Source organism: Solea senegalensis, linkage group LG9 (assembly GCF_019176455.1).
Source record: "Solea senegalensis isolate Sse05_10M linkage group LG9, IFAPA_SoseM_1, whole genome shotgun sequence".
Lineage (NCBI taxonomy): Eukaryota > Metazoa > Chordata > Actinopteri > Pleuronectiformes > Soleidae > Solea > Solea senegalensis.
This window is the reverse complement of record NC_058029.1, coordinates 10,956,461-10,983,529: the sequence shown is the minus strand read 5'-3', so window position 1 is coordinate 10,983,529 and position 27,069 is coordinate 10,956,461. Positions and strand designations below refer to the sequence as shown.

The 27,069-nt window shown below is 39.5% G+C and overlaps 1 protein-coding gene across 3 annotated transcripts; it reads right to left on the bottom strand.

Moving 5' to 3' along the window:
* Window positions 1-66: 66 nt before the first annotated feature.
* Window positions 67-26,715, bottom strand: usp45 (ubiquitin specific peptidase 45). 3 transcript variants are annotated; one of them, XM_044035069.1, is made up of 18 exons: window positions 26,404-26,714; window positions 25,396-25,506; window positions 24,935-25,104; window positions 23,614-23,714; window positions 23,184-23,284; window positions 16,742-16,893; window positions 15,281-15,376; window positions 14,349-14,479; window positions 9,537-9,624; window positions 7,039-7,120; window positions 6,396-6,487; window positions 5,818-5,874; window positions 5,177-5,308; window positions 4,262-4,928; window positions 3,954-4,051; window positions 3,686-3,772; window positions 3,323-3,467; window positions 67-2,142 (listed from the first exon to the last, which is right to left on the bottom strand). In XM_044035069.1, exons 2-18 carry the CDS (start codon window positions 25,496-25,498, stop codon window positions 2,012-2,014), a joined length of 2,433 nt encoding a protein of 810 aa, XP_043891004.1. In that variant the 5' UTR covers window positions 25,499-25,506; window positions 26,404-26,714; the 3' UTR covers window positions 67-2,011. The 3 variants fall into 3 exon arrangements, with proteins under 3 accessions (XP_043891004.1, XP_043891005.1, XP_043891007.1); XM_044035070.1 differs by having other exon boundaries at window positions 16,742-16,890; XM_044035072.1 differs by lacking the exons at window positions 67-2,142; window positions 3,323-3,467; window positions 3,686-3,772; window positions 3,954-4,051 and having other exon boundaries at window positions 4,493-4,590; window positions 4,718-4,928; window positions 26,404-26,715.
* Window positions 26,716-27,069: the final 354 nt, after the last annotated feature.

The window sequence follows — 27,069 nt, the reverse complement described above, 5'->3', positions numbered from 1 at the left end:
AGCTAAATGTGATTTTCTTTTTTCAAGAAACAAAAGCCTACCTTAAGGAAAAACCCTGAAGCACCATGATTTTGTATTGTTATTTATATGTACAATTACATAAACCATTACCTTTGCTTACAGTGACCTGTACTGTACATACATATGCCACACATATTCCTCTTTGCTTTTGTCTGCATATATAATTTCTTCATACCATGCATGCGTGTGCACACACACACACACACACTCACACTCTGTTTCAAAAAACAAAACAATAAAACTCTGGAGTACGATGCATACAGTATGTTGAACCCTTTTCCTTCCAATGGTTTGGCAAATGTGCGATAAGCAAGAAAACCAAGTTTTGATTTAAAAAATTTTTTTTAAAAAAGACAAGGAGTTCCTGTGACAGACATTTAAAGAATAGGTAATACATTCATTAGAACATACACATAAAGATGTAGTACGGCATAAAGCCTCTGATTTTTTTTTTCATTGATAGTATTCAAGAATAAAAAGTCAGTCTTGCAGTACTGACTCTGTAAAACGACTTGATGTGTTTGCACCTACTGAGTTACAGCACAGCTGAAAAACAATGGAAGGTAAACAAGGTGCTATGATGGGCTGATGAGCATCTAGTACGTTTGTTTGTGCAGCGACACCAATCGAGATACTGGTGGTAAGAACAAATGGTATTAAAACTGTGTGGAGTAAACAATTTGTGAGTTTGGTTTTGATTTTCTTGCGGTTGAAAAACTCATCTTTGGCAAATGTAACCGACTGATCGTCATACATGTATACATTCTGATGTTGGAAAAACAACAGTCCATGAAAGTTGGCTGTAAAGCAACTGCTGTGCTACTAAAAATGTTCTATGTGCAGCAGTTTCAATCAGTGTGTCAGTGTAAACTACTGTAAGATGTGATAACATGAAAAAAAACAAAAAACAAACAAACAAGAGCCAGGGCTGAGACAACTGTTAGCCACTCGTCAGGTCATTAACCTCAAAGTCTGAGTGAAGGTCATCAACGTTGAGTCTCCATTATGGACTCGAGTGGCATGAAATTCATTGACACAAAGCGCACAAATCATGAGCGTTACTTAAATACTTGTACCTGCACTTCTGCCACCTCAGGCTCACTGATGGTACGTGTGGTTGACGTTACATTCATATAAGAGAAGCATTTAGTCAGAAAAGACTCCTCATTCCTGTTCTTGAGAATTATAACACTGCTGGCCACTACACAGACTACTGGTGATTATAGCACTTCTCATCAGTGAAAATGTACAAATTCATGGTTCTGCTGCTCTTTCTTGCCATTATCAGAAATAATCAACCATATTTGTCACTATATCAAAGCCAATGGACCCTTGCCACACAATGTGAAATCAGCTGTGTAGAGCACTGACTTGAGGAGAGCTGTTTCTATTTTGCTCAGCCTGAGTTGTCATTTTTTGTTAATTACAATACAGTATGTACTAATTTATTGTGGCAGTTGTATTCTGATTAGAAAATGCTTCACATTCAGCACCTTAGAACTTAGAACCCTTAGAACATTATCCCCCCCCTCTCTCTTTCACACACACACCACACACACACTATTGACATCAACTATTCAGTGCTGAGCACAGTTGAGCATGCATTAACTCTGCCTGTTTCCGGTTAGTTACTGAACTCTTTCATGCACTTTAAATCTCAAGCATACAATTGTGACCAAGATAAATTTAGAACAGCTCAAGTTCAATCAACCCCTTTTTTCATACAACCGCTTTTTAAAGGGTAGGATCTTTATGACACAAACACGACTGAAAATCAGGACCGTGTAAAATCAGAAAATAATTTGGACATCTGATCTGAAAGTTGCTTTAGACTTTGTATGGAAATGACAATGTCCACAAAGTGAGTGTGCAGTGAGGCCTTTCCCTTTTTCTTCCCTCCATCCACTCACAGATATAGTAGGAGTTGACATAGAGGTTCTTCAAAAAAAAAAAACAACATAACTCGAAATAGATTTTTAGGCTGGTCACATTACAGCATTTCCTCATAAAAGAGCAGGTATGCCTGAGAATTGAGTACCCTTGACTCAGGTACTGTCTGAACGGTGGTATCGCTGACATACACCCACTGGCCTGGGGAGCTTCCACTGGCCTCCCTCGCACCTGGAAAAACAAACATGTAAAACAAATCATGTAACATGAAGCTTCGACAGACAAGTTTGTACATATGGGGCAGTGTGCCTGTGTCTTTGGGTGAAGGTATCATGAGAAAATATTTGTAAATAAAGCAAAAATGTATTGACTGTAATTTGTTCAACAACACATCCTCACCAACGACGTCCAGACATTTCTTTCATTGATATTTACACAGATGAAACTCCAACATGGTATAAGAGCAATACAAGTTACATGCACTAAATCCTTGACATATTTTCCTTTAAAGCATTTCTTCATCTGTTTATTCTTAGATAAGGACTTTGGTTAACTGGTTAATTTCCTTTCCTTTAATCGATTTCTTGTGGAAGGTTAATTTAACATATTAACTAACATTAAGTGTCAACCTGAAGAAAAGATTATGTTAATCTAGAGGAGTCAATGTGTGGTAAACAATCAAACTATAGTCGTGCAATGCCTGAGTTGGAAATGATTGTTAGAAAAAACATACAGGGATTCAGCCCTGTTTCAAAGATGACAATAACAAATGTATAAACAGTTAGTACAATGAGTATAATTAAATAAGCTGCTGCCATGGATGTAAATTGCCCTCCATGGCTCAATATCATTTAATCAAACTGAGAATATCCAATTACAGATGAGAAGAGCTTTGACAGTGTTTGTAGGTGTTACAGTTGGTATATACTACGCCACATGACTGAACTACTGACTGAGTGTCATGTTATTATCATATGACATTTTTGACATTTTTAATGATGCACCAGGTTGGAGACCAAAATGTTGTACTGTTTACAGCATTAGTTCTGTGAAAATCTCTTTCATAACCAACCAAAGTAAAGTCAGTATAGAAACTGATCAAATCAAACTTGGACTATGTGAATCAGAAACAAACTGATTCAGTAGTACAAACAACCTTCTAGCACTATTCTGGAAATGTGGACACCGCTCGAGATTGACAGAAAAAGAACAGGAAAAAAACAACATGGTTCTATAGAAGACAAGGACCTGCATTCACTGTGCCCTTTGACTTCATCAACCTTACAAAAATTGAGGCCTTTGTTGGACTACTACAGACTACTACTTTTACTACCTTGACAATAAACACAAAGATATTGTAGAAAAACAAAATAAAAGGTTTTACAAGAGCTCAGGAGAGCTGAAGCCTGACCTGACTGGTTCCTGTGGTGCTGTTCTGTTTTCCTCTGGGCAGAGCGTACTTTAACATATGCTGTGTAGTGGCCGCCACGCATTGAGCCACTGTGCTCGACAATCCCATACAGACTGTAGAGGACACGCTCACCGGCTGCCAGGTTCTGATTGAAATGAGAAAGAAAAGATAAGTACAAAAGAAAATGGAGGTTAAAAAAGTAATTACACAGAGAAAGAAGTCTCCAGGAACAGTTCTTTCAAGGACATCTATTATAAACTCAACCACTGAACCAAGGAATAGTAGAAACCTTTAGTGCAGTAAAGATGAAAATGCAGAAGACTTTCATTCATTCTCAAGCAAAATGAATTAGTTGCTTAATACCTTGCAGGATGCCGAACAGAATGGAGCCAGATCCAAGACCAGAGGGAAGTCAACATGGCGGTTCACCTTTCGAAGGTTCATCCCTGCCTTGAAGTACAAAACAGAATCACTGTGCATTCAAATCTGGGCCTTTAAACTAAAACACAATCCTCAAAATCACTGTCTAGAATTAAAGAAAAGACTGAGAAGTACATCAAATACATATACCTGCATTTTAATTTCTGTTAGATAAAATGGATAGTGATGAAAAGGCTGTGTGGCTACTAACCTGGTGGAAGCGTTTCAGATGCAACGTGATAACTGGTGGCAGCAAGGATATCAGCATTTGCTTCCTGGCACTGGTGTAAATCTTCTCCACCCTCTTATCTATGCACACCCGAAAAACACACAGATATGTTAAACTATGTCACTACAAGATCATGGATCCTTAAGTTTTAATACTTAAGGTGAAATTAACAGTCATCGTTGGAATTTGTTGTTGTGACTGGGTTGAAAAAGAAAAAGAAAACTATCTTGTATAAAACATTACAGGTTGGCTGACACTAACTTGATGTCCATTCTCAGATGTGGTCTTACCGGATGAGCTGCTCTTCCGCAGCTGCTTTTGTCTGCGTTCAGTGCAGTTCTCGCACAGCAACTTGTTGTTGCCCATCAGCAGCTCCACTGAGGTGAACTGGTGGAGGCAGGACTGGATGGAGCACTCCTTGGAGGAGGGAGTGTAACTGTGGGACAGTGCCTGGAAGGCTCCCTGGTGGTGCTGATGATGGTGGTGAAGGTTGTCTCGTGACTGTGCCTCTCCCTGCTCCTCTGGAGAACAGTGTGTGGAGGCAGAGCAGTCCCCAGAACTATACCCCAGGTTGACTTTAGACACTGCAGTAGCTAGCTGCTCCACAGCGCCACCCTGCCTGGTGGAGGATAATGACATGGGGGAGGGGGCAGAGACAGGTGTAGGGGATGGAGTGAGGGTAGAAGTGGATGATGGAATGGACGTGTGCCCGTGGCTGGAGGAGAAGGTGCGTGGGGTCCACTCACTCTCTGATGCCTCACTGTCAGCATCATTGCTGCTGTCTTGAGCACCTGAGTCTCTTTCACTGCCATCTGACAGGCTGCCGGCAGTGGCCATCTTGCAAACTGTGACCCCACGTGCTAATCCACCAGCTCCCCCCTCCTCCTCTGGTTGCTCCACCCCACAGCTTGCTCCCTTCTCCTCCACAGAACTTGAAGACCTCCTGCTCTGTTGTTTCTGGGGAAAGTAGAACAGACAGATTAGCCCCTTTTAGAGATGCAGACTGCTGGAATCACCGGACTTCCACATTGGTTTTATGCACAGCTCAAATTAGTATAAAGCTCTTACACTGCCAGTTAAGTCATGCAAAGGATTCCGACATTTGTGTTTGACCTTTACACATGAGATGAGGAAGAATGCGTAAAAATAGAACCTCATTGCCAGCAATGTACAGATGCTACTAAGTACATGATTTACACACTGACCTGTCCACTCAGCTTCCTGGTGTTTCTGTTGACAGAGTGTGCTGCAGAAAAAACCTGGTCAGTGTGGGAAGAGTTTGTGTCCTGCTCTTTGCTGCCCTTGCCCAGCCTACTGGGATAGGATGGTTTTGACATCTGAGCACAAAAAAAAAAGAATTATCAGTAAAAACATGACATACAGCAAAAAAAAAGATACATTTAAATCTTATACTTTATTAATCCCCTTAGGGAAATAATTTCTCTGCATTCGACCCATCCTAGAGTTAGGAGCAGTGGGCTGCCACACTAAGTAGCGCCCGGGGAACAATGGGGGTTGGGTACCTTGCTCAGGGGTACTCCAGCCATTTTGACCTGGTAGGGACTTGAACCGGCAACCTTCCAGTTACAAGCCAAGTTACGTTTCCACTTGACCTCGGGTTGCTTTGTGCTGCTTTTAAAGACACTATACTGTCAGACCAAGATACTCATGTCACTGGCCAAAACTTCAGATGAGCGATAGCAGTTAGAATTTAGAGCTATTTAACACATAATACAAACACAAATATTTCACTGACAGCGGCTTCAACATACACATTCACATCCAAAGAGTTATTATTATTCATTATCAAACATCATTTTGGTTTTCTACAGACATGGAAACTCACTCTCTCCTCTATGATTGGTAAGGAGATGTCTATGAAAGCCTCCTTCACTGTGGAGATCTGGAAGAAGAATCACATGTATTAGTATCTGCATTCATAATATTCCATTATAGTCAAAATCAGCTGCAAACACGTGCTGCACATTTTCAACAGGACTAGAAGACATGGGAAGCAGCTGTTCCTCTGCTTTTTCCTCTCCAGCTCCACACCTGGTACTCCACCATCAAGGATACTCTAGTTTGTGTTTGCATAGTGGCTCTTGCTTTGTTAACAGTCCACAGATCCGACATTTCATTGTAAAAGCCTGCTGCAAACAGTTGGTGTTTGAGCTGGTCCTTGAAGTGCTTTCTTTTAGTTCTTCTTCTGTAAAGTTTCTGTTCTTTTTTCTCCGGTTTTATTTTCAAATGTGTTTTGGGTTAATATCAATGTAAGAAAATGCGACTTTAAGTCATCTTCAACCCAGGTCAGTGTCATATCACAAAAAGAGAATGCCACTACATGCATGTATACTGGGAGACAGTAAATTTGTCAAACCCCAGTGAGATTAATACTGACTATTTTGTTCAACCATATATACTTACATGCTCACATTCTTCACACATAATAGTGTTGGTCAACTCGCCTACAAAGATGCGGTCAACGAAATTCATCTTCACGCCATCCTTTCCATATGCTGGGAGAAAAGACAGACATAGGTTTTTGATTTACCATACATGATGTGAGCAGTAATTACTGAATACTTGTGTATCATGAATTTTACTAATAATTGTGTGATAATTAAAATATAACTTACAATTTACTATAGATTAAGAGCAAGCTTTAAAAAAATTGTAATCACATTCATTGTTAAAAGTACAAAAGTGTAGAAATGCCACAGGGAAGATAAAAATACCCACACCCTTTCACATATATATATTTCATATATAACAAGATAATATTTGCATTGTAATGAGATTCTTGCTGTGAAACTTATCTTGTTATAAAGATAAAACTATTCATAATGAGAAACTATCTCGTTATAACTATAGCTTGCATGTGCAACTGACTCCGACTAGGAAAGCAAATTCCCCTTCAGGACATTTAAAAGTTATTTACAAGTCAAAGACTAATAATATACTCTTCTCCACCAACAAATGTTAGACTATCTGAGGTGTATTTCCATTAACTGCCACAAGGTGGGACTGTTGATCTTGGTCATCTGTCTGGTGTAGCACGCGTATGAACCTTTGACTTGACGTTTGGTCTCCTCATCTGCCGTCTTCTCTGTGGGATTGTTAAAGGCCTTCAGAATGCCTGCCCTCACCCGCTGCAAACAAAAACACAGAATTTACATGACACTCGTTAACACAAAAAACAAATTACGTAAATTAATGTAAATCACACTCCATAGGTTCTGTGGTGTCTTTCTAGAATTTATTCTATGACAGCCATTACTGACATATCAGAGTATAAGTGATATCTGAAGCTGACAAGTATACCTATTATAAGCGTCATTTGTGTAAAATAATTATTGTGCTTGTCTAAAAACATTATCATGTATATCTCATAATTAACTGCGCATGTTTGTGTGCATATACATTCTTAACAGGACCTACTTATTGAAGGTGACATGGTCAGTGAGTGTGTTGGTGAGAGAGCTGTGAAGAGACACAGCCACAATAAAGCACCAATCAATAGATAATTGGCCATGGTCTGTGTCTGTGTCTGCAGTCAAAACCAGTCAGCCCCCACTATTGTGGGACCCATGCACTGGACTGGCTATTTAGGTCAAAAAACTCTGTTAATCCCAAACTAGCCAGTCTGCACCCCACTCCCTCAGCACAGCCAAACCAGGCTGAGCCTCTCCTACTAATTAATTACCAGTAACCCCCACACCCACACCCTTTTCTCCTTCCCCATATACAACATCGTGCACTGGCCTACAAAGGACAGCCTTGTGGGAGGAGGGTAGTGGGGATGGTGGGAGGGTGGAGGGGGTAACTGGTATAAGGGTGCAGGGGTGGAAACTTAAATTTAGATGGGTGAAGAAAGACAGTCCATGCCCTCAGAGAGAAAAACCTACCGTCTCAGCTAATTGGTGATAATTGACTGGGGCCATATTAGCATATTTAGATCTCTGATACTAATGGCCAATCAACACAAACACTTAGAGCCTCTAAAAGGTTGTAATCACCCACTGTAAAAATGCCAGTCTCTGTCTTTGACACAGAAACACTTACACGGAAGCACAAGTGTATGTGAAACTGTCAACTGTGTTGGAAACATTTAAAATGTGTTTCAAAATCATCTTATTTTAAAACTTGCACAGTATGGATGAATTGCTACCAACGTAAAATAAACATTGTGTCACGATTGCTCTATGCTTGAGAAGAGGCTTTGTCAATTACACTCATAACAAAATATAGTTTGTTATCAATTATGTGGTAGATTTTTAAAAACTTATTCAACAATGCATCTTAAAATGCCACTGTTTCTGAGCGATTAAATAACGAAAGCTGTACCTCCTCCCTCTTCACTTACTTGATTGGATTGAGATACAGGCTGATGAGAGTGTGTGTGTGTGTGTGCGTGTGTGTGTGTGCGGGAGAGGGCTGTGGGTGACCCTCAAGCACAATGGGACGGCCCTGGAGCTCATTCAGCAGCTGTGGGTTTCCCAAGATCACACAATGATGCTGGCCATGCCACTTGCAAGTCCTCCAAGTGGCACAACTGTCAATGTTCTCAAGTTTGAATGGGAGCAGTGGAGCCCAGCCTGCAGCCCCTCCTGGGCCTGCGGCTGACCACTAAACACACCCGCTAACTTCTCCTCCTTGATTCATGTAGCCACTGGTGGGGCCACAGGGGCCAGCTCTGCTGTGGGGTCTCCTAATTGCTCTGTGAATGAGGGGGGTGTTCTGTTCTGTGTTTGCCAAAAAACATGGTACCATAAGATTAAAACACAAACACTGCCTCACCAGGCAAAAAGATCCACTGGGTTTTGCGAGTACATGTGGCCACCCACAAACAAACAAAATCTTTTTTTAAATCTTTTAATAGACAGTAAGTCCGATCTTTACCAAATTCCAGCATCGGATATTTTGTTTAATTGATGACAGTGACTGACTGATAAATATCAAGACTAACATCTTCCAAAATATTGTAGTTCATTGCTCGTCCTCTAACGCCTACCCAGAGACTTGACTTTGCCAGGTATTTGAGTAACCAATCCTGCATGAACCAAGAGATGGAACAAAGAGGAGTTACAACCCCTTTTATTCACAAAAGTGGTGGTACCACTGTTGTCAGTAAATCCAATATTTCAATTTAACATGTAATCATGGTAATTTTATGACTTAATCAAACTCTTACATACAGCTCCTTTAACTGTGACAGTTGTGACATGAAGCTGGATGTTGAGGATGAAGGGATTGCCAGCATCAGCACTGAAAGCAAGTTCTAAAACCAGGCAGTGCCTCCTGTCTTAAAATGATATGCAAATACTGTACATAATGTGTCCTCACTTTGCTCACTTTGCTGTAGAAGAAAGTGAGTCCTGAAGACTGACTACTTGAAGGATTTTTCAGTCATGAAAGTAAAATATTACTACAAACTCTGAAACAACTTTGTGAGATGTAAAATGATTCACCACAAAAGTAAGTAAATGCTGTCTTCAATGTAGTCATTACAGGTAGTCAAATGTAGACATTCAGTATGTGTAAATTGTGCAAGGTGTGTATCCTCACCTTAGTTTCCTCTACTCGTATAGAATCCAGTAAGTAATGCAAAAGCTCCTGGCTGTCTTGTTGCTGGTAGCCCTTAAACCGCGGAGCTCTGAAAGACACAAAAACCCCCATGAAATTCAAGAAGACCTCGAGCGATTCAGCAACTCATTAAAACAGATGAATCAAAATTTGTAAACACGGCTTCACGTTAGTCTTTACAGGGTCACCTTCACAAAGCATTTGCTGTGAAAAGACAGCTGTAACATGCCCTCAGTGTTGTCAGTTTACTCCAGGCACGGATGTAAACAATCGCTCTTGCACTCTTGCATTTCAAACACTTAAGAAAACACAATAAACGTTAACCTTAATTCCAGTAGGTTATGCTAGTAAAACACAAAGGTCTAATACAAATATGAGACGACAGCTGTACCATGCTGTTCTTTGACATATTGCTTAACGGCTATGAAGGGCAGACCATGATCCTGGACATTAATGCCAGGGGAGGCTCTCCTTGGTCCGTTCCCTGGCCGCCCATATTGAGGCAGATGTGAGGACAGATGCCAGGTGCAGATGGGCAACCAAGGCTAGAGCCACTGCAACCTGTTGGGCCAAGCCAGCCACTTAACCACAAGACGGGTTGGTCCGACACACTCAACCATGTCAATGACCATGTCTCTGGTTAGTAAAGCTGCCACCAGTCAAATGGTGACAATGTTCAGAGGGTGGGGGCCTGGGATAAAACTAATTAATAGCTAGATGAAGGTCAATTTCTCATACTGCATGACCAGTGTTTCTAAGGGTCTAGTACTAATGTGTTAACTGGTTTCTTTAATGATCACCCTGAAGTGAAGTAATCTCTAATTATCTGACATTGATTGTGCTAATCATCAATATCAAGCGTGTATTGTGTAATATACAAATAATATTGTTTTTAAATATTATACTAATAGTTCATTCACAAAACTATCAGAAGTTGTACTTTGACTGTCATGGGAAAAATGTCCATAACATAATGATTGACATTTGTTTTTGGAAAAAATATTTTCTCATCTGAATAGCAAGATTTTTGGGCCAGTGATTTTCTGCAGCATAGCAGAATTGCACAATATAGCTGTTTTGTCACACATTTGATCAAATAATTGCAGTCATTTTCGATTGTGATATTGCACTTGCTCATATTGCAACTTTGATTATTTTGCTATTAATTCTGGAGCCCTTTCATAATGCCTTTCTTAATCAAAGAAATCACATATGATTTACATCTTTGAGAAAAGTTTACATGAGGCTAAAGAATGGACGTCCAAGACTGGGGAAGAGATGGCCAACCACATGCTCTAAAAACAGGTTGTAAGCAGGAGGTCTGGAAAGCTCAAAGACACAACCCTTCCCAGACATTTTTGTGCAGATATATGGAGAGGGATGGAGAGAGCGGTGGAGGTAGTGGGGAGCACATATACAGTTATACATCAGCTCAAAGTGAGCAGTGTGTGAGGGAATGCCCCCCTCTTGTTTTGCTGACGAGTCTATACAGTGCCAATAAAGGGGGGAAGATAGAAAGAGAATAAAAGAGAGATAAATGGAAATACAGTATAGAGCAAATAGAGATTAAATGAGTAAGATGGAAAAAAAAAAATTGAACAGATGCAGAAAGGCTTGGTTGGGATCAGTGGGAATGAGGAGGTCTGGAAGCTCATCCCCATGGAGAGAAGCAGAAGGGCCCTGTAGCGCTGCTCTCAATCTGGCCAATGCAAACAGCTGCGGTGCTAGCACAATTAATAGCCGGATGACTTAGTACCAGACACAAGACCACACAAGCTTCCCTTAAAAAACACACATGTATGAACAACACAATGCACCTGCACACTGTTCACTAATTAATCTACATTTAGAGGTCATTAACTGTAAGAATGTGAACAAGTGACCTATTTGCTTTGTCCAGATGCATATGAAGAAGGAAATCAGTTGAAAATGTCTGGAAAAAACAGTGCAGTTTATGTTTCCTCAAAGTTATCTCAACACCTACATTTTTTTACCTACATTCTATTTTTAGATGGGTCAGGAAATTAGCCTCTCTAGTTCTGTCAACATCTTGCATGGCAGACACTCATGATTAATTTGAAATTAGGCCATACATTTAGACCTTCACAATCAGCTTTAAAGAAAAAAAAAAATTATGAAAGTGTGCATGTGTCTTTTCCCTTTTTAAACACATGGGGTTGTTCACAACCTTTTTCAGGTTTCCTGACATACACTGTCAACAAACATGTGTATTATTTGAAACCACCTGAACATTTTTTTGCACCTATACCTCCTAAGCAGATATCATGTTAATGTACAGTATGTGTGAGTATGTGTCTTGGATGCCAGAGCACTAAACTGAATGCAGTGATGTTCTCAGCTATTTCTGTCACAGCTGTGAGGCTTCTTATGTGGGTCTATGAATAGTATTTAAAAGATGTGGAGAGGAGAGCCTGACTACCTTTCTTTATTTTGTTGCAATACACAAGTCCAGTGGCCACCTTGACGATGTAATTAGATCTAGAAAGATATACTCCAAATGAATGCCTCTTTGTGGCCCTTTTGCATGAGGTATGCATAGGTAGTGGATCTAAAAATTGGGAATAACAACTCACACTGTTCCCACTGAATAAATCATACTCGATACTTCCTTAGGTTACTAAAAGTAGTAGACATTCTGTAAAAATTCTCTGTGAGACCTAAAATCCCAAAACACAATTTTGCCTGTCATTTAATGATATTTTTTGTAGACTAGCTTCGACTCCCCGGCTGTGACCCGCTTTGGCACCAGATAGAGAGTGCCACTGACCATCCAACCCACACAGCTTGGCATGAGTATGAGCACCAGACCTCTTCTGCTGGCAGGAGGAGGAGAGGAGGCTGGCTGTGGGGTACTCAGCTGGTTGAGGTCAAATACATGTGCAAACACACATGTGGCAACATAGACATACTTCAGGATGGAACTGGGCTCAACAGGGCTTAAACTCATAATGACCCTAATCTGAGGCAAAAAAAGCTTTATTAACCTGCCTGTCAACACAAACACACTGGATAGGGCACTGAAAGAGGACCAGAAAAGCACCGTCAATTCCCTAAGGTCAAGGGCAGGCACAACCCTCTTGAAAAGACAAGACTCGGCAATGACAAGGGAGGATGACAGGTCATCATAAAGGTCACTACAATGCAGAAAAATGTCCCTGTAAACAGGAGCACTTCTTGACCCTATCAATTCAGCTTAAAGCTTTAGATTTGATTGACTGTAGAAAAGCTGCTGTGTGGAGGAGTTTAAAAGTGAAAATATGCAATAGCTCAGGCTAGCTAGAATGCAGCTGTATTGATGTACACTGTGTGGAGATTATAAAGTAAGACCTTGAGAATGCAATAAAGTGAACTGGAACACCCACTTTTTTCTCTCCAACTAAGGACAAGAATTTTAGAAGTATTTTAATACTTCAGAATAAAGTATTATGCAAACTGTTCTGATTGACAAAATTTCACATAGTCATTATTATCAAGTAGGGTCAGTGTTTGCACTACCATTTATTTTGGACAATACTTTCTTTCTTTAATATATAATTAGTATTATAGTATTCTTTCATTCTACTTTCCTGCCTTGCTCTGCTGCATCTGATGTTATGCTTCTGCCTTCCCTCTGTCAGACACAGTAAAACAAATCCCAGCGTGATAATTTTGTGCTTCAAGTAGGTTTGCTCTTTATGACAAATTAAGTAAAAAAGATGCTGTACTTATACCTGGTGTTACACTGTGTTCATGCACATATACATTCACAAACTTTACTGTCCCACCATCTGCTCTATGTTTATAAACATTTAACCTATTTGGTCAAATAATAGAGAGTTTTGAGTTATTAAAAGTTAAGTATATACATTCTTATGTGTGAATACCCATTTTGTGAAAATACTGGCTACATATACATATATACAGTATATATGTATAATGGGTGCTGAGGCTGAGCTCATAGCTCTATTCAAATGCATGTCAGTGGAATTGATTGGCATGCGTGGGTGCATAAAGGTGTGTGCAATAGTTGCTCTCTGAATGCACAATTGCCTGCATGTGTTCTGCAGGCTGAGGTGGTACCAGGTGAAGTGGCAGCCTTCACACAACCACCCACCCCCACCTCCCCACACACACAGGCCTGTCTGATAAAAGCTAGGTACCAGAATAAACGTCAAAGCCACACCAGAGATGTACCCACTCATCCATCATTAAACGCCCTGGTCACCCACCTGCACTACTAAACAGTGCACCACCACCGCCTCACATACATACACATACACACACACACACACACACACACACACACAGTGTGGACACAACCAACAATGTACCATGTTCGAACAACAACTCAGCCAACCAAACATTCATACAGCTCATAAAAGACAGAAAAACAAATGTTTAGTTCACAAACATGTGGCACACAGCCTGTTAGACCTTGCTCTAGATCAAACATGACACAGGTGGTTTAGCAGTGTTGCATGTATCAGAAAGAGAAATTAATACTTTGCTGCTGCTGCTGTGGTTGGGTATTGACAATGGTCCATTGCTGTATATTGAGTTCAAAGTTCAGCCATGACCAGGTGGTACCTGGATCTGGCTGGTTAAAATAGTTATTACCACATTGATGGGTAGTATCACTGATAGTAGGGTGAAAGGTGTGGCTCCTGTTGAATTAATAGGGAACTATAGTGATGATAGTTTATAGAATGACTTCCAAAATCAACTGAGATGATACATGTTCAATGTATAAGCACTTAGAAATAGGAGGGAAGTTTTTAAAAAAAAGTGTCTTACTTCTGACAGAGCTGATTAAAAAGAATCTTGGGATTGACCTGGCCTTTCCCTGGTTCTTTCATGCTCTGGAGGAAGAAGAACATGGCAGCCGTCAGTGGCTCTGGACTGGGCAGCGTGATCATTAATGGACTCTGAAAGACATGGAGTCAAAAGTAATCAATACACACATTTTCCAAATTGGATGTTTTGACAAGAATTACAATAATCAGCACAACAAAAAGGAAGGTCGTGCTCAAGCTTATTCAAGCAACATATGAAAAGACATATTACATAGTTTTTTATATATATATATCTTATGTTAGGAAAAAGTTTATTTCAATATTAAAGAAGATTTTTCAATCCTATTTCCTAAGAAATTCTGCAGCACTAAATACTGAAGACTACTTAAATACTACTACTAAAATCTATTCCAGTTTTTTATATATATAAGTGTGTGTATATATATATATATATATATATATATATACACACACACGTATATATATATACATACATACATATATATACATATACATACATACATACATATATATATATATACATACATATACATACATACATATATATATATATATATACATATACATACAAACACATATATATATATATATATATATATACATATACATACATACATACATATATATACATATATACATATACACACACACACACATGCAACAAATGATGATCATTCAGCCATGAACTACTGAACTTTTTCTTTGTGGTTTACATAGGAGCTGGAGCCAATAGCAGCCAACATTTGACATGAGGTGGGATAGCCAGTCGTACAGAACAAAACGACATTCATCATCTACAGATGAACAATTTAGAGCAACCAATTGACCTACATGTCTTTGGATTGATTGTCCTGTTAGTGGTCTGGTTTGGAGAACAATAAACATGGAGAGAAAAAAGCAAACTAACTGTACCAGGTTAGACTCAACCGGTGGGCAGATCCTCAGTTTGTATCCTTTCTCCTTCAATTCCTGGATAAGCTCAATGAGCATGTGTGTCTGGGCGAAGTTCTGTAGGGAGAAAATTATTTTAACTATCAGTAACATTTCAGTAACAATTAACTTGAATCCCATTGTGAAATCAGTGGATCACAAAACAGGCAAATTGCTGTTTTACTGTTTATTTAACAGTTTTTTTATTTGGATAATAAAAGGACATCAACACAATCTGTTATCCTTAAACAATATGCAACCATATTCGGCAAATAAATGTGATCAATTAAAATACAATTATGAGAAGTTATCTCCATTTAAGTATAATTTAAGGAACTAGAGTGAGTTCATTACTGTGAATCGGGTTTTCTGTGAGTTTGAAATGTAGAGAAGATCCTTGGTGAGGAGGTAGCCTGATGCTGCCATTGTCCCCTCATGTTGGAGGAGCATTTTTCTGTCCCTTTCAAGTGACATTTGTTTTGTCACATCCTGGCAATGAAGCCAGTTGCTATGGAAAACACACAATGGAGCTGGCATTCTGAATACAGACACAACTCATCCTTTGACAATTATGTTTTTTCAACAAAAAGATTGCAATTTCCAAGGAAACAATACAAACAGACAGGGTGAGGGAGGGAAAAGGATGTAAAGCACGCTCACTCGAATTTCAATCAACGAGGAAGGCCGTGAGGGTGATTAACAAAATGGAGGGAAAAAACAGCTTCATTGTTGAAGAGGCATGTCAGTTTGCAGTCACCATGACACAACCAGAGAAAGACGAAGGAGGCTCTATAGCAGTGTTGTATGGTGAACATGCTCTGCACCAACTAAGAGCCACTCATGCATAGTCAGGTGAATGAGTACAAGCCAGCACTGCAGTTACTGCTACACTGAATATCCTTCAAAATGATCTCAAGATCTAAACAATTTAATGTAACTTATTGTAAAAACATAAACTGGTTACTATAGGTCAAGCTTTGTTGTAAACACATACTATGCATATTGTCATGTTAATGACTTTCAAGCAGGTTATTTTCAGTGATGGATCTGCTTTAAAATAATGTGATCATGCATCATATTCATAAAAAGGTGAGTAATTGATCCTACTTCATCTTCATTCCAAGTAATTACATTATACTACTGCATTACTATTGTTTTCTAAATGCTTTGATTATGCTGCACAATAGCACACAACCAGGTCAATGCTTGAACTATAGTAGTGGTTCTCAATTATTTTCTGTCATGCCCCCACTAGAGGACAGATTTTTTTTCACGGCCCCCCTGAATTGAAATACTATTGAGAACCTGATAATATTTCTTTCTTTATTTATCTGTATAAACCACTGTGTGAGCTGTCCGCCCTGCCTCTCACGCCCCCCACTGACACCCCCCAGGGGGGCCCGGCCCACTATTTGAAAAGTACTGAACTATAGCAATACCAACCTGCATAACAGCATTGAAGAAGCAGGTGTTACCAAGGTTAATTATGCCTTTAACAGGAACCAAGGTGTTGTGGACGACTGGACTTTTGCCTCTGGGTGGATCGGTGCAATCTGATGGCTCCTCTCGCAGCTTGATGATCTTGGGTGATACTGCTGGAACACAGTAGCAAAGTAGAACAAATTCAAAAAACATGAATGTTGGAAATATTATGTAGCATAGTACAAGCCTTAAAGTTAAGGAAAGAAATTTGAGGTGTACAGTAAAGTGCATCGAAAATCCAACTGTTTTTGTCTGACTGGAGATCATATTTCTTATCTGTGATATGGATTGAACTTTTAAAGTTGTTACCACCATTTGGCAACCAAGACTGAAGTTGCAGCTAAGATGATGGCTGGGTTGACAGCTTGGTTGAGAATGAGATTGAGAGTGGAAATCGGCCTTGCAGCTGGAAAAATGTCAGTTTCCCTCATAGTGGGACTGTAGCTTGATACAGCAAAAACTGGGTATAGCCTTGAAACGAGACAGGGGCAAGCTGCTGGGATGGCAGCTGGAAGGAAAGCAGGGTCATTTGGGAAAGCAGATGACAGCTGTAGATGTTTCCACTGGTTCATGAAGGAGGGGTGGGGGCCGAGGATGGAGAGATGGCTCTACAGAGCCAGCTGTTACTCCTGATCATCAATGAAAGCTAGCCTTAAACAGCAACTAAGACACAGATGGTCAGAAGCTAACAGTGTCATACAGATATTCTGCTGGGGACAGACAAGAGAAGGTGCAATAGCTGTGCAAGCAGCAAACAAAAAAGCCACAATGACTCAATACTAATAATACATAACTAAGGCATGTTAGTTACTACTGGTTGGGTCGTGAAGATTCAGATTTTTCAGCTTTTTAAATTTAAATATTTTCTGGATCCTTTGCTCCATATAACAAATAAATCCTGAACAAAAACTGAATAATTTTGGTTTGTGGACAAAACAAGACTTTCGAGAACATCATAATTTCCAAGTTTGCTAAACACTGATCAACATTGTTCAACATTGACACAACACTGACATTTACAGACCTAACAAGTACTTGATTAATCAAGAAAATAATCAACAGGTTCATTGATTTTGAAATTAATCGTTAGTTATATTGCTATATTTCTGTCTCAAAAGCAAGGACCTCTATGTTGTTTATTTTGTATACAATACTTGAAGCAGTAGAAATGTTGTAAATTAGGGGTGTTTTGTAATTGAAAAGAGGGAATGCGCAAACTGACATTTAGCATGACATGCACCTGTACCTGACCTGCACTAATATTCATGCCATTATTACGTAGAACACAAAAAATGACCTTGCCTTTACCCATTTTCAATTCATGCAACAACTGCCTGTGCACAATGCATATAGTGAAAAAGAGATTCAACCTACAGCTTTTCCTCTTCAAGGTCAAGGACGTCAGCATGACTGCCCTTGTCACAGTCGGTGGAATATGAACCTTGGGCTTTTAACTCGTGGCCTGACAATTTATATTTAATACATTTATGCATTTTAAAACGGTCAAACTGGTTTGAGTTTTGCTTCAAATTTACATTTTTTTTATCTGAGAAAGATTGGAACATTTATGAGCTGTGAAGAGAACATTGTCCTGTAGTTTTGGGACTGAGAAGGTAAGGGCAAGGTTCACCTTGTTGGGATGACATGCTGGCACTCCCCCCAGTGGTGCTAAATGCATCTGGCCCCCTGTGCTGGCAACATCTGGAGGCCAATTTTCGGGCCATAAGGGAGCTCCCATATGTCAATAATAAGTGGAGATTGGGAGAGCAATGCAGCCCCGAAATCAGGAAAAAATATATATAACTGGATTTGGTGTGAGACTAGAAAGGTGTGAAAGAAGAAATGAATGAAGAAAAGGACAGTCTGTTGATGAGTCAGTTTAGTGTTGCAATGTTTACGAGCACAGACCCAAAATTAACGCGCTCAATACATCTCGAGTTGAAGAGCGACGAATGAGACACTGGCAGCAGAGGAATGAGGAAACTAACTGGGTGGAATGGGGATGCTAACAGACACACTCTGCATCTGGGACCATCACCCAAGGTAAACAATGTTCAGGGAGCCATCTGGTTAAGACTGGGGAGAAGGGGGGCAGAGGATGGCAGTTGAGGGGAACAGTGGTGGAGGGAAGGTTTGCAATGAGCACAAGCATATGGAAAAGCAGATTTTTCCTCTCCCTGCAGCAGTCAGCGAAGGCAAATGTCAGCATGCTCTGTGTCCACGCTTGACTGTGCTGCACTCGGCACCACCACCTGGCCCTCCTTGCTCAGCCACCGAGTATGGGCAGCAGTGACACTGTGGAGCCTTTCCCCAGGGTAGAGGAAAGCATCACGATGCTCAGGCTCATACACATGCATGCATGTACACCAACACCTCCTGCACTCCCTGCTCTTTTTCGCACAAGAGATACACAAAGAAACATGGGACTTGTTTGCTCAAAAAGAGAGCTGAACTTGAGAAAATAAATAAAACTATTAAAACTAACCGGCTTTCCTGAAATCTAATAAAATATTTAGTTTTTTTCTTGTTTGTTTCTGTTATATTTGACATTCAGCCAAGCCAAAGCAAGGCCAACACCAGATTTCATGTGAAAAGGTGAGGAAAAAAAATAATTGTATTTCAAGATTTTCCATTCCTAAATGTAGAAGTGAACTTAAGGGCATATAACAATTTAACAGTTGTTCACTGTATAGTAATAATTATCCAGTAATACTATCCAACACAAAAACTAGAATGTGAATGTAAAACCATCTGAATGTGATTCACAGTTGAGTTAAGAATCTATCAAATCCTATGGCCAGTGGGCAGTGCAGCAATGTGTGTGGTGGGTTGAGGCCAGCTTCTTTCATGCAGAGCAGGCAGTCAAGAGGAAGGCCAGGCAACACCAAATGTCTTATTAATTTGCTAATTTGTTGTGACTGCAGGGCATGAAAAGCCTGTTTCCTTGCCATCTGAGGCCAAGAGATGCCAGTGCCTTGTTACTTACAGACACGCACCTATTTACACATACACAGCTTTGGCTACCACTATCTGGCCTACTTTCATGTCCGGTGGTGGGAATAAAGACAAAATCATCCTTGATTACCTCCATGAACTCACCACCAGGGGACAAGCAGCTAACTGGCTACTGACTCAGCTAAGCTAAAGTGACAGCATACTCAATATGACAGATTCCAAAAATCAACAACCAAAGACAACAAACCAGGTGAAAAAGCAAAACATTTTTTTTCCAGGTATGAAGATACCTGTACTTTAGGTATCAACCATTGCAGTATTGATCGAACACAACAGTTTAATTTATATTAAACGCACGATAATGGCTGCAAAAAAATCAGAATTATCAGGAATTACAATTCAAGAAAACTGCCCTTGTGAAAGCTAAATTTAGTGGTCAATCATGAAGTAGTATGCACACACAGACATAATGTAGAATATTATAGATTAGTCCTATTTTCACCAATATCCAGCTATTTGAGTATCAAACCAATATCCAACATCAATATCAGTTTCCAGACAGTTTGAGTGGGTACATCTGTACAAGAGACAGACATTGGAGCCATTATTTTACCAATTGTTTTAACCTTGACTATGGATTTCATTGTTAGAAACAGCTTTACATAACTTGTCAATTAAATTATTGTTGTGTTTGTATTTTGTATTGAGGAAGTAGCAGAAAAAAATGCCTAAACATTGAATGGCAACTTACTTTGATGACTTCAATGCAACAGAACTTGGCAGGGCCAACCTGATTTCATACAATTCTGTTGTTAATTTCAAAGTACAGTTAAAATGGCCAAATGTACTCTATGTCTGCTGTGTTATCTATATTCCTAAGATTTATTTTAAAGAAGGGGGTGGTCATATATTTATTAGTCACGCTCTCCATCTATTAAGACAAATAGAAGAGGCCTCAAATCTGTAGAATAAAAAAATATTAACATTTACAATTATAAAACAAAAATATCTAAGTCTCAAAGGAGAGAGGTTCTTATTCAAATTGGAGATGTTAAAAACAGAAAACACACATTAAATAATATAATATTAGCAATATAATGACACAAATAACATACCAAATCATAACAATAAGTGACATAAAACAAGAAAGAATTGACAGATTCCAGTGAGAAACAAGCTCTGACATCTATTCAGAAGCAACATTTTAATTTGCTCCACAAAGACTCGCCAGCTGTGTTACATGCTGGAGTCTAGCTCTCTGAGGTCAATTAGCTTTTTACTGGAACTCTGGTACTTGAGCTGAAGGCCTTGATGGTGAGAGAGCACAGTTAATCGACTTTCTTTCTTCCCTGAGCTGTTGTTGTACAAAATTATGATGGATTCTAAAAAAAAAAATCCTTGCTGGGCCCCTTTTGTGCTTGGGGTTTATGGGAAAAACAGAGTATAACAGCAGCTTTTGCTGAAAACCTGGCCTTCATGCAGAAATGCAATTTCACAAGCCTCCTCGACAGACAACAACAGCCTATTCGGTTGCAACAGGGCTGCCCGCTTCTATAACCATCTGGCCAACCGGTGTGAAACAGTTGGGTGGCAGGAGAGGTGAAAGGTAATTTAATATGGCAAAGGGGAAAGCTGCACTGTCAATAGCGACTGCCCAGCTCATCAGAATGTCAGACCTGTGGTCACCAACATGTACACTAAAGGGCAGCTGCACTGTGATATGGTCAACAAAAGAAAGAAATACACACACAATACTTGTTGTCAGTCTTTGCTGGTGAGGGTAGAGATAAATATATTCCATACTGTTAGGGGAAAAAACAACAGCACTTAGATATCTAATCAAGAGAATAACTTACTTTATAGAGGTATAGGGTATCTGCTTGAGTATCTGCATAAATTTCAATAGTCATTTGTGCATGTGTGTGTGTGAATCCACAGAGAGTTAGTGTGCTGCAGCTGTTAGATCTAGTCGTTCTGACTTGTTGAGGACCCTGGCTCTCACTAGTGCAACGCACAGGCCCAGAGGTGGTGAGGCAAACAGCATTTTGTCAGAGGATGCAAAGGGACAGAAACAGATAGTGATGGAAAGACAAAGAAGAGTACACAGTACAGAGGCTGCACCCTACGCAGCTGCTCTTGTTCTTTAGGGAACCCAGCCGGGAAGCATCACTCAAGCGCCTAATTCCTTTAATGAGTGCAGTCATGCGACATGCAGGGTGAGGGTGAGCGACTGCTGCAGCAAGTAACCTACAACTCTAGAGCTGTGGCTGAGTGACTATTGATGGACGGACCAGCCTTGCTCGGCCTGGGTGTCTGGCCTCTGGCCACAAGGCACCAAGCAGGGGGCTAAAGAGTCCAAAAGTGATGATGTCCACCACCCTGTTCAGCTACAGCCTGTTAGGGAGACTCTCAGCATGCCAGCACAAACTCGATCGAGTACAGCGGGGCAGCAACAGAAGGTGTACGTGTGTTTAAGTATAGAGAGGGGGTGGAGTAGGCAGAGGGAAATTCATATATGGCTGGCTGACTGGCAGAGAAGGGCTCAGGTGGTCCGAGTAAGGTGAAAAGACATAAGACTGAAAGTAGGCAGTCAAACAAACATGAATGTAAACACAACCTGCTGTCACAGAATTAAAACTTTTTTCAATCTCAAATTATTCACTTTTTGAATGGTGAGTAATATGTATGCTCATGTTTATTTATCCAGTATATGTTTGTTTTGTTCCTTTGTTGGCATAATTACACTGCAACTGAATGTCAATTGTGCAATATTTTATTGGTGAGTCATTAACATCACTATCCCTAAGAATCCATGCCTGTAACAAAGTGGTCTCACTAATCACACTGCAGTATTACCTGATGATGCACATAAAGGCCATCTTTACAGTGGAGCATGATGGGATATTTGAAGGAATTGAAATAACATCTGCCACCAGGGGGAGCAGGTGTACAGTCAATTCCTGCTATGTATTGTAGGTGAGCCATTTACAATGATAGATTTGAACCTTTGTGACCAGGCAAATCAGATTATTCGTATCACAGGTCACTCTGTTCAACAATCATTAATCTGGTGACTTGATGAACAGCAATAGTCTTGTTTGAAGTTATGGTGTTTTTAGCCTCTACTATTGGCACATTATATTCTGGATATGTCAAAAACTAAATAAATCTTAATGAGATTCATCTGTGTCAATGATTACATGTAATTATGTGGAATTCATAAGCTGTAATCATTATAAACTCTGAGAGTGTGTTCAAGGTTAACCAGTTCCATTTAACATGAAAACAGGTTTGCTAAATTAAATTAAGGTTTTATTAAAACACAGCATGGACGAACTTCTTGCCTTGGTGAAATGTGAAATTGAGGATGTGCATGTGCATGTCTTTCAAAATATGAATTCAAAAACAGTAGGTGGCTAGACCTCAGGAATGTTGTGAAACACTTTACCTGATGATGCCTTTACAGAGTGCTTTTGTAAAAAGTCCAGGGACTGAGCCAAAGCCTTCTTGTTGCAGTGAGTAGAGAGCTCCTCATTACATTCAAAACACCTGTTACAATGAGAGGGGGGTCATAGACAGTCACAGAGAGGCTTTAGGGTTACTGTGGAATTTAACAGCCCTCAAAAAACTAATGCAGAAATGAACCATTTTTGATAGTGAATAACTCTACTGACGTTAAAATCATTTATAAAACTAAAACTATGAAACGGCCCTTGGCTTATTGTGGTAGTCATGATTATGTCACAATAACATTGTATGTTGTTTGTAAAATCACCGGCACCAATTTGTTTTCTATATAAATCCACACAGTGCAGGTTGACAAGTGCTTGTAGTGAGTGCAGTAAGTACACAATTAATACAGTTCAGAGGTTTCTCACCAAGCTTTCCATGTGCTCAAGCTAATGGTGATGCAGTGAGACTCTGGATGGAACATTTGGTAGTGCTTGACAGTGTGCTGGATCTCCGAATTGTTACAGCCCTGTAAGATCGTTTATATAAAAAACATCAGTTCAAAACCAGCAGAGAGCACACACATCAATTTTCTAAGACATTTGGCTCATTTCTACCTCTTCATAGCCAAATTTGTATCTGGAAGAGGCATAAAATGAATAACTTTTTTTCTAAGCCTTTTGACAGTGAACAATACATTGACTGTGTACTTATTTATCTATCTCTGTGTTTCATGTTTCTCAATGTTTCTGTTTTACACTAACCAGGCCTAAAGGAAAGCCATTAGCATTATAATAGACTGCTTCAAACATAATTAAACAGTATTAAAACTAAGACAAAATAAAACGGATGCATTTTTTTTTATTCAAAATGCATTTCTTAGAGACATGACTAAGTGTAAAGGGAAAATAAAATGGTTTCCTCTACTGTTGGGCAAACACTTAGAATGAGATTCATCTGCCATTTCAATGCAGGAAGTGAAGCTTTGATTCACTGTGAAAGAAAAAACGAAGAAAATGGACATGCTCGCCTTTCCATGTACTCAGGTATAATAATTTATGGATCAACAGTTTAATAGTCAATCTCAATGAATACACTGGAGACAAAGCACTACACAAGCATTATATGCTTTCACATAAGCATAAAAAAGGAAACACCAATGTTGTTGGTCAAGGTTTTGAAATGATCATGTCCATCTCTATACAGGTGTCTGTACACACACACATGCATTTAGTGTGTCTACGGTCCTTAAAAATGCATTGGAATGGCAAGGCCAGTTGCTTTGTTTTTTCGGGACATTTTAGACATTTAATTGTGAGACAAAAAGATGAAAAAGAACAATTTGTATTTACATGTTGATTCTGCCTGAACCCATCCATGTCAAAAGACTAAAAAGTTCTGAATGTCTACTCTTCATTCTAGCTGTGGGATCCAGATGACCGTTAGTGACTGTGTGTGTACAACTTTTATCAGACTGATTCAGTCGTATACCTTTTTCGATGAGATGTGAAAAGACAAAAAAACAATGGTCTCATGCTGCCTGTGTTTATTGAAGCATTTATATTATATTCAAGGTTTACAGATCGTATCAGATATAACTTTTTCCTTTTTCTGATATCCAATTCCCTGATTTTGTCCAGTACTTAACCAATACTGAGTATCTTATCATCTTATCCATAATCCATATACACTAAATATGTGCCATGTACAGTGTTTTCCACCATTTCATTTTCTAAAAACCAATCTTACCTGGAAGCCACACTTTAAGCACACAAGGATGTCCTGTGATGCCGCAGGCTCTCCATCGATCAAAGTCCTCTCTTTCAGACACTCTGAGCAAACTAACCACATACTGGAGAGCACAGACTTCTTCACTGAGCTCAGGTCCACTGCTTTACTCACATGCTGACAAGTCAGTCCTAATAAAACAGCAAAACAAAGGTATACCATTAATAACAAGCATATGTTCTCCTTACTGTAAGATGAATTCATAGTAGTGGTTGATATTCGACCGATTGAGCTTAGTATATTAGCTCACATTTTTAACACTCCATAAATGTTTAACACTCCAAAATGACAAAACTAGAAACACATTAGTTTTCAAGACAACAAAGCAGTGGCTGAATGTACTTGGGCTGTAAATTCTAGCATTACTGGTGTTAAACCTTCAATATACAGGTCTGTACAGGTGCCCAGCTTCAATGACTTACCACTAACTTCATCTGACGACTCTTCATCTCGAGGTTTCCGCGGTTTGTTAGTCCGCTTAGTCATATCGGCGGCTTTCAAAGAGAAAGGGTCCTTTAGCCGCATCTGGAGCACTGGAGGTGAAAAGTGGACATAGAGGACATAGAAAAAGCAAAAATAGGTTTTAACAGTAATACCTGAATTTATGAAAGTTGGCCCTCATATCTGACTTCCACTGACATTTAAATGACGTTTCTGTCAGTTAGTGAGCAGCATTACTCAATCAGTAATCCAGTTTCAGATTCAGAATGTGTTTGTTTTTAAACAACTGTTTACCTTGTAAGATAAAGGAGACAGAGTATTGGAAATGTAGGGAAACTCTTGAATGATTGATTTCTCTATTTATAAACAGCAACATGGTTTTTCAGGCTTTCATATTTAAAGCCATTTCTGCTATATTCACCTAGTGCAGCAGGGACAAATCTACCAACCACCAAGCTTTTAATCCACAGCTGCAGTAAAGAGCAGTTTTAATGTAATTTAACCCTGTCAGATATGTATTTTACAATTGTCTCTTATTTCTATTTCATGTTTTTATGACTATCTCTGCTTTTATGATTTTATGCTGGTGAGCCGAAAGCAAATTTCCACCTTGTCGGACAATAAAGTTCTATTCTATAACATTTTAGAGCTGGTCGTCACTAGAAACACTAATCACACGTATCATACAGTAATCATTTGAAATATGTTTTTGGAATTAAAATGAGAATAATGATGTAAAAATGATCATTCCCTCTCATATCGCGAACCATACCGCAATCGCAATTACTGTTAAAATAATCGCAATTAGGTATTTATTAAAAATCGTTCAGCCCTAGTTTAGGATAATAACCTGGTAATGTACAATAACAGGATTAAGAGGCCTCAATTAACCCCGAGTGTCCAGTTTTAAATGATTTACGTATTCGTTTAACGCATATAATCTATACAAACATCATACTGATTTTGGGGGAAACATAGTACGAACTTACCACTCTATTTCAGGTCCTATGTTGACTGTATTGACTTAAAGCCAACAGGGAGATGTCAACTCTTCTTCCTGGCTAGCAAGCAGGCTAGCTAGGCTAGAATGTCAGAATAAGTAAAACATTAACGGTTGTGTTTTGTCGGACAACACGCGGGTATATTCATTAGTTTTAAGGGAGTTGTAACAATAACAGCAGAGCACTGTGTCGTTAGGTATTCCTGTTTGCTACATGCCAAGGCAGCTCTCGGTAGCATCGAATAGCAACGTGCTAGCAACACAAGTCAACATGTGACGCACTACGGCAGCTCATTTGGCCTTATGTGGCGTTTACGGACAATTTTCCATTTGACTTCAAGATTCATAACATACGGTGGTGAAAAAAAATCATCATGGGTTTTGTAAGAATTATGAGCGGCTAGATTCTTATAGGAGGTGGGAGTCATATTGTGGAATACACCAGACTTTAAAAGCGACTGTTCCTCTTTGTAGCCATACTGATAAGATTTTAATTTAACGGCTTTCTTATCATCATGCTGAGCATTAATTGAGATTGTTGCTGTAAACCGAGTCCTTCATTTTCTGCACAACTACACAGCGTAAGACCGCGGGGTTACACTCTGATGCGTACATCTATGGCTAGATGTGGTCAAACGTGTGGTTGTTACTGTTT